General features: G+C 43.3%; 1 protein-coding gene across 1 annotated transcript in view; it reads right to left on the bottom strand.

The window, feature by feature from the left end:
- The window catches only part of ADAMTS2 (ADAM metallopeptidase with thrombospondin type 1 motif, 2), a 236,909-nt gene that overhangs the window by 35,758 nt on the left and 187,237 nt on the right, over positions 1–13,914 (bottom strand). The window contains exons 6-9 of the mRNA XM_012733272.1: positions 11,872–11,977; positions 11,016–11,159; positions 10,486–10,618; positions 9,064–9,177 (exon numbers count right to left, since the gene is read on the bottom strand). Coding sequence (XP_012588726.1) covers positions 9,064–9,177; positions 10,486–10,618; positions 11,016–11,159; positions 11,872–11,977 — 497 coding nt within the window. The remainder of the gene's footprint in view (positions 1–9,063; positions 9,178–10,485; positions 10,619–11,015; positions 11,160–11,871; positions 11,978–13,914) is intronic.

Here is a 13,914-nt window from a genome sequence, read left to right as displayed (position 1 = left end):
AAACACATGTCTTTTGCAGCAACTTGGATGGAGCTGGAAAAGATCATGCTTAGTGAGATAAGCCAGAAAGAGAAAGAAAAATACTGGATGGTTTCGCTCATAGCAGGAGTATAATGGGCCAGGCGAGAAAACAACAAGAATAATGAACAGCCATATACCAGAGACATTTTGTGGGGGTGGAGTGGGGAATGGGATCAAAAAATGTGGGGGTGGGGAGGTAAGTGCACGGGATTATGGTGATGGCACACGGGTGACTTGGTGATGGGAAACCCACGGGGATTACAAATGAGATGGAAATAAAAATGTACAAATTGATGTAAAAATAAACTGTTATAAAATAAATTAAAAACAAACAAACAAAAAAAAGAAGCAAACAGACATTCTGGTGTTAGGGACATAAAATCTGATATGATAAAGTCCTCAGAGGGTCCAAAAGTTTTGTCAGTCAGTCAGTAGAGCTAGAACCTCTGAACTTAAATAGAGAGCAATCAAAATTATGCAATCTGAAGAGCAGAAGAAGAAGAAGAAAAAAAAAAAGCACAGTAAAAGGAATAGAGCTTATGAGAAAAACAAGAGACTACAAAGTTCACTGAGTCTGTTGAAATGCTCCTTAGATCAGCCATACTCCAGAATGACTGCTGTCAACATTCTGATTTCAGGGGAATGCCAGCCAACATAAGTGTGTATCAGAGGAAGAAGGAATCAAAAGAAAGAGACCCTAATTGATAATGGTTACAGTACAGTCATGTTTGGCTTAATAACATTTGTCAGTAACAGACCAGTCTGAATCAGCTATCTCAAGCAGCTTGGGCATGTTGTGAGCTATATCATCAGGGCTTGTGCAATTATAGTCTATGTTCACACAAGGACACATTTCTCAGAATGTATCCCTGTCACTGAGCAGCATACAACTGAAGCAACTCATGATTGTATCTTCCCTTGTGAAAGTCATGAAAATACATGACAAGGTACCCCCAAGAAGTCTGCCTAGGCCCGTGCAAGTGAGGAGCCCTGGAGTGCATGTGTCATGAATTTTATGGCAAACCTGACTCAAACCTGTGGGCTCCCCACTGTTGCAAGACGAAGACCAAGCCTGGCATAAAAGGCCCTGGTGTAAGACTGGCTCCAACACACTCCTGTTTCATCTCCCTCCGCCATGCCAGGTTCTGGAGCACTAACAGCTCTCTGAACAGCCTGCATTTTTGTTCTCTTCCCTTGTGATGGGAGCCACTGCTCTACTTCTACGCATCTCCAGTGCATTGAACACTATAAAGAGATCCCCCTCAAGATGCAAGTTCTCAATCTCCCAGCCAAAAAGCTTGATTGTTGTTTGTGGTTCACACTTGAGTCTCTCTCCAGAAAATGCCCTCAACGAGTGCTGCCTAGTTCACAGCCATGTTCCATCCCTGGCAAGCACAACTGCTAGTGACTGGTCAGGATTGGCAGCACCTCTCAAAGTCCCAGTCAGCCAGAAAGAACTCCAGGTCGGATCAGCTCTGTTGGACCTGAGAGGACTTCACGGCAAAATGCCTGCAGCCAGAGCTCTGTCTCAGAATCCATTTATAGGGAGCCATTCTCCTGTTTCAAAGCCAGAGTAGCTCCCCTGTACCCCTCTCGCTCTTGCAAGCAGACACTTCTTTGCTTTCCTACTTTATGCACATCTCTGCTTAGGAATCCACTGCCTCTCTTCCATCCCAGTACAGGCCTGTCACTTTTCCCATCCCACCCCATGATCCTGGCTTTACCTTTGAGTTAGTCTTAACCCAGGAAGGCCTGCAGAGTCTACCATTTTCTGATTCTTCTTCCTGGCCTCTGGACAAGAGTTAAGGGCTCCATCACATTCAGGGTGGGCACTCAGCACATGGCTGGCAAGCAGAGTCTTGAAGTACTCAGGGAAGTCCAATGATGCTGGACATCTCCTTCCCAGGTCACTGTTACACTACCTCACCTCTCACCCCAGAGTTCCCTCACTCAGCCATGGAAAGGAAGAGCATCCCATGCTGGCTGATGACTCCTTCAGATAGTGGTGCCAGGTGGGGCTGACTGACAAAAAAAAAAAAAGAAGCTCCAATAGGGAAATGTAGAAGAAAGAATGTGTATGAATCTTCCGATTCACATATTAAGGTATAACCTCCAATTTGATAATATTAGAATGTGGGGTCAGTATGAGGTGATTAGTTAATGATGGAGTCCCCATGAAATGGGATCAGCGCCTTTCTTTTCTTTTATTTAAAGGTTTATTTATTTGTGCATACAAGAATTGGGTTACAGGCCAGATGTGTGGGGGTGAGAGGATTCACCAGAGACAGAGTGGGGCGTAGAACAGGCAGACTGACTGACGGAAATCCACTGTGGAGGGTAGAAGCGTATGGGCCAGGAGGTCTGCCATGCCATGTGGATCAGCAATCTGGCTGAGGAATCTTCGAACTCATGCTAAAGTAGCTGCGGATAATGTCATGGTGCTGCAGTTTAACCCACTGTGTCCCCAGGAAGGGCTCAGGGATCAGTGTCTTTAAAAGAAGACATGAGAATAGAGTTCGTTCTCCAAAATGTGAGGACACAGTGAGAAGATGGCCATCTCCGTCTCCATATGGCACCTTGATCTCAAGTTTCCAGCCTCAGAAATGTGAGGAATAAATATAGGTTAGGCTCCCTAATCCTGGTATTTTTGTTATAGGAGCCTGAGTTGATGGCTTTGGGGAGGGAGAGACTGATGCTGCAACCTGTGAAAGTGAGTTGGGCCTGGTCCCTAGTCTCTAAGTCACTATTGGCCAAGGGGATCAAAGTCCAAGAGACAGGAGGATGAAGAAGCCATTGTCCCCATTGGACAAACTTGTCTCCACTCTGGAAAGGGGGGGCAGGCACAGGACACCCACTCTGTGGCCTGTAGTGTAGTGGACCACCTCTTCCATAGATTCGGCTTCAAAGGCACAGAGGTGACCCATGTGCATTGTGGGAAAGGTGAAAACAGAGCAAAGCAGAAGAAAGGAATATCACGCTAATTCCACCACACAGAATCTGCCTCACTAACACAGCCCTGCACTGCTTATTGCCAGGGATGCATTTTGAGAAATGCACCACTGGACCACTCCTTCCTGTGTGAATGTCATAAATTATAATTCCACAAGCTTGGATGGTACAGCCCAGGGCCTACTGGGACTGCAGTCATGCATCTGGTACATAGTTGACTGAAGCATTGTTGAGCAACTCATGACTAATTGGTTTATTTCCTCCTGGCCAACTATAAGTGTTTAACATAGTGTCATTATCCAAATAAGCAATTCCATTTACTGATATCTCATTTTATTATAAGAGGTAACTTTTTAATGTTATTAAAATGTTTCATAAAGAACATTTAAATGCTACAATTGTTTTTAGGATTAAAAGGCTTAAGCATGTAAAATGTTTTAAGTGAATTGAAAGCCCATCACATAACAAGGAGACAAATCTGACAGGGTCAACCTTACAGGATGGGTACCATGGAGAGCACCACACACCATACAAAGGCACTCTTCTTCACGTCTTTCTACTTTTGCTTCGCTGCTTAAGCATCTTGTGCCAATTATGGCACTAAGGTTTCTCTTTCACAAATTCTTCATTGTTTAAATGTTGTGGTTTCCTGGTGAAGAAACGTTTGATTTGGATACTTGGGAATAGGTTAGAGAAGTTCTGGTTTGAAAACATAAACGAGGAGAACCCATCACCGTTAAGTTTTGGTACACACAGGCTATGACAAAAACTTAAATGGCAGTAACTTTTCTTCTTTTCCAGTTATGTAACAGTGTACTTCAAAATACACTTTAAAAAAACCAAACATCCTGAGATGACAAACATGCTCTAACCAGTCTTTTTCCTTTAAAAACATTTAGGGACATAACAATGACATCGTGCAATTATGCTAGCAGTAATTTTTTTTTTTAATAATAAGGTCTTCAGTCTTAATTTTTATATTTCCTTGAAAAATTTCTTTTATTCTTTTTACTTGTTTTCTTTTTATAGTTTTGGCCTATATGAGTAAAACTAAGTAATTAAGAAAACTGCCTGTGTGTATATGTTACATGTCTGTATATCTTTTCCTTGTGTTTAATTGTCTTGGCCTCAAGATGTTCTAAATTGGTTTAGATGGTGCCTATGGATATTGTAACAAACAAAAATGTAATGTTCATGGTAACTAATTTGTTTTTAAACAGGTTGTATTGGTATAATTTTTTTCTCTTACTTGAGTTGATAATGTCAGACAAATAAAAGTTTAAAATAAGTTTTTTTTTTTTTTAAAAAGAGAGTCTCCAGTTATAATAAACAAACAAACTAACTAAAAGGCTATGGTGTGACTGTCAACATTGTCTCACTAAAAAAAGCCAGAATTTTCCCCAAAATTGAGATTGTCATTACTGCTATTTTTTTTTCATATTTATGACAAAGCTTCCCAAAATTCTGAATTAAAATACAATTTGATAGTTTATCATTTGGTCCATCAAAAGAAATTTTGTGGAACCTCGGTAGAGCTCCTGAGACACTCCACATAATTTCTCCCTTTCTTTCTGGGAAAGCCATTCAGATCAATTTGTCCAACTTGGTATATGTAGTAAAGTAAAAGAGAAAAAAGAAAAAAAGAAAAGCACTGTCACTTGGGAAAACGGTAAACCTTTGGCATAAACACAACTGTTAACATTGTTTTTCTAAAACATGTATTAAAAACCTTATTTTTAAAATATATATGTATTTGACATGTATGTAAATTGTAAATAATGTTGATCATTGTCCTACAATATTATATTTAATTGTTTGGTATTTAAAAAAAATTGTTTCTAAAAAAAAAGAAAAAAGGTTTTTTTTTGTTTCCAGTAAAATACCTCAACTGAGCCCAACTAATTAAACTTTTTAAAAAAGATTTATTTATTTTTGTATACCAAACTGGGGTATAGGCCAGAGGTGCAGGGGTGGTAAGAGGACTCACCAGAGACAGAGTGGGGAGCAGCACCCGCCTACTGATGAAGTACACTGCTGAGGGGAGTAGAGGGTGGGTCAGGAGAGGTCTGTAGTGCCATGTGGATCACGTCCTATGGCTGGACTGAACTCATGCTGAAGTGGCTTTAGCTTCTTAGTGCTGGGCTTTAACCCGCTGCACCACCAGGGAGGGCCCTAATTAAACTTTTGACAGTGAAAAAATATTTTCTACAAAAAAGCTAAAGAGACTATTTTTTTCTAAGTTTTGTTTAAAATAATACTGGCTTTTTTGTTGTTTGTTTGATTCAAAAAAGGTTTTCTTGTTTTAAATGACAATCTATAATAATGTTATAATTTTTTTCAACAAAACTAATTTGTGTTTCCATTTCTTCTCTTCCCTTGATGCCATCACAATATAAAAATTGTAGTAGTAATTTTTACTACTCATGGGTCTGTTTTTACATAACTTCAAAAAAATTTTTAGTCTGTTTAAACTAAAAAAAAATTAATTGTGTTTCAGTGGCTTTCCTTGAAATTCTGCAAAAATTTCTTTAAAAAATTTTTTTTTAAGATTTATTTATTTATGCATTATAGAACTGGGGTACAGGTCAGAGGTGCAGGGTCAGTGAGAGGGTACACCAGAGACAGAGACAGAGTAGAGAGCAGAACTGGCAGACAGATGAAGTGCACTGCTGAGGGTCTGCCGCACCATGATCCCCTCCCAGGCGGGATCAAACTCGCACAGAGGCGGCTGTCGCTCACTTGCAGTGCTGTATCCTAACCCCTTGCTCCACCAGGGAGGGCTTCTCTATATATTTCTAATAGAGCTAAAGCAAAGAGAAAAAAACCTATTGCTTTGTTTTTGGGGTCCAAAAAAAGGTTTAAAAGCTTGTTATATATATAAGTTAAACCAGTTTTTAAATATTTTTACTTGTTCCTGTTATTTTAATATATATTGTCATTTATATTCTTGTCTTAATTTTTTTTTTTTTAAGATTTATTTATTTGTACATACAGAACTGGGGTACAGGCCAGAGGCTCAGGGGCGGTGAGAGGTTTCACCAGAGACAGAGCGGGGAGCAGAACAGGCAGATCAACGAAGTACACTGCTGAGGGGAGCAGCGGGTGGGTCAGGAGAGGTCTGCCTCGCCATGTGGTCTCCTCCGGGGCAGGCGGGATTTGAACTCATGCGGAAGTGGCGTTAGCTTCTCAGTGCAGTGCTTTAACCCGCTGCGCCACCAGGGAGGGCCTCTTGTCTTAATTTTTATCTTAATTCTTCTATATATGTTAACTACTTTTGTCAATCTATTGTTTTACATACCCGTCAATCTTCCAAGGACTCCCCTGCTGCTGGAACTTTATTTCAGGTTGTTGGACACCTGATGCATCACACAAAATACTGTATTGCATGGCTAATTGTTGCTATACTAGGATCAATCACCATAACAACCACTGCAGCAGTGGCAGGACAAGCTCTCTATACTGTCTTACAGACTCATGACTTTGTATCAAATCGGTCCCATAATTCTTGCCTTTTATGGCAGCAACAAGTAGGCCTTAATGAAAAATAGGGGGAAAAAAAAAAGTTGGACAATTCCAACAGGCTGTTCAATTGCTGGGTGATCAATTTGTAAAATTACAAAAACAAATTATGCTTCACTGTGATTGGAATGTAAGCTTATAATGTGTAACTCCTGTTTAGTTTCATAATGTATCCACCGAATGGTCCCCTATTTAATATCACCTCAATTGTGTGCAAGGTAAAGTCCTTAAATGTACAAGCATTACAAGATCGGGTGATAAAATATTTTTCACAACTGCCCCAGTCATCATTGGATAATCTGGCTCAAAATATTGCTGATGCACTACAGGGTATGGATCCTCATTCATTGGTTCAGACTCTTACGCATAGTATTGGTAGTGGACTTGCTGCTGTTTTAATTTGCTCTGTTCTAAGGATACGCCTGTCTCTGAGGCCAGAGTGGCAGAGACTTCAACATCTCTCGATGGCTAATGAAATTAACAAAAAGAAAAGGGCAGAGCTCGTGCATGACCTTGACTGGCACCTGGACTTGGATACCAAGAGGTAGGTGAAAGCTCCTTGGGGGACGCTCTGAGGGCCGGGTCTGGGCTCCAAAAATGTGAGAAGATAGGTCATGCGAGCAGGCAGTCACGTCTGAGAAAGACAGCAAAAGAGCTTATCGGGAGAAGTGTTCGGGTGTGTGAGATGGCTTGGCCATCTGGGTGTTCCAAAAATTAGAACACCAGATATAGAATTAGAGTTCGTCAATATTCTATTGTTACTACTTGAGAATGTCTAGATAGATAGATTAAATCAATATGTTGTTTCAGCTGGTTAATGTGGAGTATATAAAAAGCACGGCACAAAATAAAGACTCACTGCATGCTGGACACAGCAGTCATCCCTCCGGTTCGTCCTTCACAGGTGCGCCCCACGTCCCAGACTCACTAGAGGTCCACAATTATCTTTTCAGCGAATATTCTCCTGATCTACTGGCTTTATGAAAATTCAAATTTTCTTGCCAGACCCAAGCATCCCACAAAGGAAAAGGGTGCCAGTCTGGGTATGGGCATTTTGGGGCCCAGTTCTCCCACTGGTCATGGTTCCTATGGGGTGAAAGGCAATCACAAAGCCCTAGATGAGAGCTGAATGTATAAACAAGATGTAGCATGTCCATGCCGTGGACTATTATTCAGCCACAAAAAGGAAGCAAGCACTGAGACATGGCACAACATAGATGAAACTTGAAAACATTAAGTGAAAGAAGTCAGTCATAAAGGGTTACATAGCATGTGACTCCATTTATATGAGATTTCAGAACAAGCAAATCAATAGAGCATGAGAGCAGATTAGTGGTGGTTGAGGAATGGAGAAAGAAGGGATATGGGAAACTAGTGCTTAAAGGGGTCTCCTTTTTGGGGTGGCAAAAAAGTTATGAAGCTAGACAGTGGGAATGGTTGCCTAGCATTGTGAATGCACTGGTCACACATTTCTAAGTGGTTAAAATGCTGCATTTTATGTGGTATGAAATTTAACATAATAAAAAAAAAGGCCCAGATAATTCCTAGTCCTTACCCCACATCAATAATCGCAAGGGTGGACCTGGGATTTGTATCTTTAAGAGACTCCATCAGAGACTAATATCAGGTAGAATTTAAGACATGAGGTTAAGGCACTAGAGACCTAGATGAGCTGGGGCCTCTCTGCACCCGACATTGGAGTGGGCTGGAGTCCATTCTACTCCAAATGTCAAATGCTGGGTGGTGGTCTGAGTGGTCATCAGCACCTTCTGCACAGTGACTTAGGCTTAGGCTCATCTGCATAAGCCAGAACTCTAGCAAGTCATTGGCTGAAGAGTAGGTGGGTGACGTCATCTAAGCCAATGAAAATCAGACCTGGAACACTGGAAGGGGCAACCAGCCACTGAGCCACCTCAATGGACAAGTCTGTGCAACTGTGGCAAACAGTGGGGTCCTGGGAACAAAGGGGCCACTAGACGTCAATGCTGGCCTCAGTGTGAGGTGAGTCACTTGTATGCAAGCCAAAAGGAATACCAAAATTTCTCTTAAAAGAAGGGAGTTTCTTTTTTAATTAAAAAAATATATAGTTTAAAAAATAGTTTACTTTTACATCATTTTGTACATTTTTCCATCTCAGTTGTAATGCCCATGGGCTTCCCATCACCTAATCACCTGTGTGCCATCACCATAGTCCAGGGCACTTCCCCAGCCCCCCATTTTTATCCCATCCCCCACCCCACCCCCCTAAAATGTCTCTGGTATATAGTTGTTCATTATTATTATTATTTTCTCCCCTGGTCCTTTATACTCCTGCTTTGAGTGAAACCATCTGGTATTTTTCAGAAGGGAATTTCTTTTAAGAAGAGAATGGGGCACCTCATGTGCAGTGAAGAACTTTAAGACACCAAATTTGCTCTGTCATGAGTTGGGAGCACAGGGCTGCAACTTGTGTCAAATGTAGGGAATTACAAAGAAGGCAGGTGTCCCCCAGAAGGCCCCCAGTCCCAGCTGGGGCATTGCAGTCTGTCCTTGGAGATCTGTATTTCACAGTGCATGCTTTCTGGTCCCACTCACCTTTCCAGATGCACACATGGTCCCATCTAAGGGGGGGCCCTTCTTGGTCTTACAAAAGTAGGGGTTGTCAGGGTGGCTGCACCAGAGCTGCTTGCAGGGGTCAAAGGTCCGGAACTGAAAGAGAGCACCCAAAGCTTACCAGGCTGTCTCTCACTGCTGGAGTTACTCGGAGCTGTTTCCCTCTCCCCAGGGTCTCTTGGACAGCTGTGGAGTCAGGCATGGCTTGGTGGCCTGTGATGGGCCTGTGTGGCTGGTGGGAGCACTGAGCTCCCTATGACTCTGGGGCTGTAAAAACCTCCCCTGTAGTGAGGGTGCTTTGCACATCTGTGGGCTGCTGGGCCTCAAGCTCAGCACCGTGACCCTCAGCAGCCAGGAAGCAGAGTGCCTATAATGAGGAATGGAAGGGCATCCCTCTGGTTAAGACAGCAGCAGTTGAGAGTGGCTATCACTGCAGGGCCTGCGGTGAACACCACCTGTAATGTCCTAAAGGCCTCTCCTGTGCCCCATGGGCCTGCCCTCACTCCAGCTTGCTCGCTGTCCTCTGGCTCACAGACAACTCTTCGCTGGCCTTTCTGCTTCCTATTCTGATAACCCTTCTTCCAGGAGTGGTAGAAGAATCCAGCTGAAATACAGTTACAACCACTCCTTCCCTCATCACCATAGGAATAGAGCCTGCTGCCCTCCGTTGACGGTCATGTAGCAAGCTAGCCCACCTGCACTGGAGAGTGCTTGCTGCGTGGCTTGAAACGTTACCTAACCTCTCTGGTTTCAGTTTCCTCGTCTGCAAAATGGGAACTCTTTTCTTACTTCCGTCATATAATTGAGATACACATCAAGTCAGACACTGATAGATGCTAAATCTTTTGCCATGAGTCAGTGGCCAACCTGAGGCCATGTGAAGGCCCAGCAAGGCTGCCTTGGCTCCCCACATAGGAAGGGGATACAATAATTCTGATGACTGAAGCTTCTGCTGATGGCTCTGACCTTGCACTTCAATCAGGGAACAAAACTGCTTGCTCTTCTTTCTACTATGTTCCCTTATGTCTCTAGGGCTTTGCACATGTGATTCAAGCCTTTTGAAAGGCCCTCTCCTCCCACTTACTTCTTGCTCCAGGAAGCCCTCCTGACAGGTGGAAGCAGGCAACACATGGACCTTACCAGACCCCCATGGTCCCTTGCTGATACCCTTGCCACCTGCATGCTTTCTTTGCAGGTCCATGCTGGCACTGGCAGAGGGCTCCTGGTGCCACTCTGAGCAGAGGGTGTGGGGAGAGACGCTGCCAGCTGCCATTCTGGAGTACTGCCCTATCCCACCTTGGGGAGCTGTCCCAAAACCCGCATCCTCCTCTGGAGAAGCCAGACAGGTCCCAAGGCAGGTTTCCCCACACAACCCCCCTCAGGTGCCACAGTGTCTACACTCACCGCGGTGCACATCATGTAGCCCAGGCCAAAGTCAAAGCGACACTGCTCATTCATGGAGTAGTGCAGCCCTGGCAGCTGGGGCAGCGCTGGCCAGTCGTGGGCAAAAGGGTCATCCCGTAGGCAATCATAGGAGCTGTGAGGGGAGAGGGTGCCATGGCAGCTTTTAATGGGATTAGCCTTCCAGGCTATGAAGCAGCTAAAGTCCTTTGTGGAGCAGTGGTGGTGGGTCTTCCTGCAAACCCCAACCCTCAGCTGTGCTACCTCAGTTTCCCTTGATACAGGCTACCAGGGCCTGATCTGCCATACCCCAGGATCCTGAAAGTCCATGAAGAGTGCAGTGGCCCACATTCCACTCAAGGCCCAGCCCCTCCCTGACACCAGACTCAGCTCTCAGGTATGCCACCTGCAATTCTCTCTTTCATTCCCCTGCACTTCAGCCTGCAGGACCCCAAGCACAGTGGGACAGGCACCCTCTTGGAGCTGACTTGAGAACCACGGGGCTGCCCTCAGGGAATGTGAAGTGTACTCACTGCAAGTAGCGACTCAGCTCCTGTTGGCTGCAGCGGGACCAGTGGAAGCGGTGGAAGGCTGCCTGTACCAGGGGCGCCATGATGCTGCCCAGTCGTACCTCGTCGCCGCAACGGTTACCCTGCCCATCGTGTTCCATGCCCAGTCTGTGGGGAGCCAAGGCAGCCTTTCTGGATGCTTACTTGACCATACTGATGTATCAACTCTAGCCCACTTAAAAGCTGGGAGGATACCCCAAGCCTCCCCATGCGGGCCTCCCCCTGACCTGAAATGTTCTGGTCTGGCCTGAATCAGACAAAAAAAAAAAAAAAAAAAAAAAGCTGGGGCACTCTAGGGAGATGGCATCCAGCAGAAGAGCCTTCAGCTACCCTGACCCCAGGGTGAAGCAGTCCCAACTCTCGGGGCACCCATGCCACATTCTCTCAGAACAGACCTAGGGGCCTGTGTCCAGCTCCAAGATTCTGGTGGGATTCATGAGGATCATACACACAGGCCAAGCAGTGACCCCTCCCATCCTCCTACCCACCCACCCCTGGCTCTGTATTCATGAGTAAAGTTCCCTCAGTGCCTTGGGTACTCATTTGTAAAGTGAGTCAAGGAGACACTTGCTCAGGGTCTTCAAGGACATAATTTGTGGAAGGCCCCCACTTCCTGCTTGGCCCCAGCTATTTCCTCACTGCTTGGCCCCAGCTATTTTCCTCATCAGGAACTGTCCTATGTTGGGACTGTCCTATGTTGCACAGGGAGGTCAGAACATCAGCAACAGTGTTCTTCGTGCAGATGACGGCCCTCTCAGGGCACAGGGGCCCCTGCAAGCTGTGACCTTCCTCAGATGACAAGGGCACCGACACCACTTACACATGGCCTGTCTCATGGGCCACCACAAAAGCTGAGGAGAAGCCATCTTCGTGGTTGAGGGTGCAGCTGCGGACAGGGTGGCACATCCCAGTGACAGGAGCATACCCTGGGAAGAGACAAAGGCTGCTTCAGCCGCTAGGCCCATGACCCTGTCTGAATTGGAGGCCCTGGTCTAACTCCTCAGCGGTGCTTCTCCTTGGGATTCCCAATCCTCCTATACCCACCCACCCACCATCACCAGAGCAAATGAAGACAATCAACTGTCCTCAACTGGTACAGCTCAGAAGACACCCACATACACTGGTATACACCATTATTGATTTATCAGTATTCATTTACTTCAGGTTTAAGTTCTGTATTAAATATATGTATTATGGGCCCTCCCTGGTGGCGCAGCAGGTTAAAGCACAGCACAAGGAGGCTTAAGCCACTTCTGAATGAGTTCAATCCCCGCCTGCCCAGGAAGAGATCCACAAGGTGAGACAGACCTCTCCTGACCCGCCTGCTGCTCCCCTCAGCAGTGTACTTTGTAACTCTGCCTGTTCTGCACCCCGCTCTGTCTCTGGTGAATCCTCTCACCTTCCGCATCTCTGGCCTGTACCCCAGTTCTGTATGAATAAATAAATAAATCTTTAAAAAATATATATGTATTATGAATATTTACCCCAATGGATTAATAGTGCCTTCAATTAACGAAAGTTTTAGTGTTAATGTAATGCTATTTATATTTTCCATTGCAGACAGTCCTTTTTATTTCCTTTTTCTCCAGAAATAGAGATCTTTTCCTGTATTATCTTCTATAAGTTTATTATTTCACTTTTCATAACTAGATCTAAAATTCACATATAGGACATTTATACAGAGTAAAGTCCTAAAACATCCAAAAATAGGATATTTTTATACAGAGTAAAGGTTATCAGGCTTCATTTTTTTTCCCAATTTGGACATTCAATACCACTTTTTAAAAAGACCCTTTCCCATATATACTGCAGTGCTACCTTTGCAGTAAATTGAGTATTTGTGCTAAGCTCAATTCTAGACTCCATATTCTGTTCTAATGATATAATTGTTAATTTTAGACCAAAATTATATTCTTTGACTATGTATTTTTATAAGTATTGAATACTTTGTTCTTTTTCTTCAGTTGTTCTTGACTGTTCTTAACCTGCTGCATTTCTATACATACATTATACTCAATTAGCAATATCTTCAAAATAGTCTGCTGGAACTGAGCTTGCACTTAAGTGTACTTGTATTGACTTTAGTTCAATTTGAAGAAACTGGTATACTCATAAGAGTGAGTTTCCCTGTCCATGAGCATGGTATACCTTCAATGATAGAGTATTTTATAATTTCCGTAAAAATGTTTTCTGGTTTTCTATTCTAGGCCTTGGTCATATTTTTTTTAACAAAATTTTTAGAACATAGAAAGTCAGTAAAGTTTTGTATATTGACATTATACTCAGCATATTACTTGATAATTTTTAATGATTTGTTTGTAGATTTCCTTGGGTTTGTTAAGTACATAATCTTTAAATGAGTTTCACTTCTTCCCTTCAGATGCTTATTATTTTCTTTTTTCCTTGTTTCATTTCACTGGCTGGCACCTCTCCTATAATGTGGAAGAGAAGTGTAACCAGCAGAGTTCTTGATCCATTCCAGTGCAGGAGAAAGACTTACAACATTTCTCCATTTACATGATGTTTGCTATGTTTTTCGTACATATCCTTTATTATATAAAGGTAGATTTATTCTATCCCTAGTTCAATAAGGCTTCTGAACAAATGGACCTTAACTCATCAGATATATTTTCTGAGTCAACTGAAATGATCACATACATTTGTTTTCTCCTATATTCTGTAAATATCATAAATTACAATGATAGGTTTTCAAATGCTAAACTAACAATGAATTCCTAGAATAAACCCAAATTCATTGTGATATAGTTCCTTTTGTATGTAGCACTGGCTATGGTTTGTTCATGTTTTTTTTTCTATTCAAAATACCTTCTGCTTATCTTGCTATCTTTTTTTTTTTTTTTTT

This window comes from Condylura cristata, unplaced genomic scaffold, assembly GCF_000260355.1.
Source record: "Condylura cristata isolate star-nosed mole 26May11 unplaced genomic scaffold, ConCri1.0 scaffold00040, whole genome shotgun sequence".
Classification (NCBI taxonomy): Eukaryota; Metazoa; Chordata; class Mammalia; order Eulipotyphla; family Talpidae; genus Condylura; species Condylura cristata.
The sequence above is the reverse complement of the archived record's forward strand: the minus strand, read 5'-3'. Positions and strand labels throughout refer to the sequence as shown.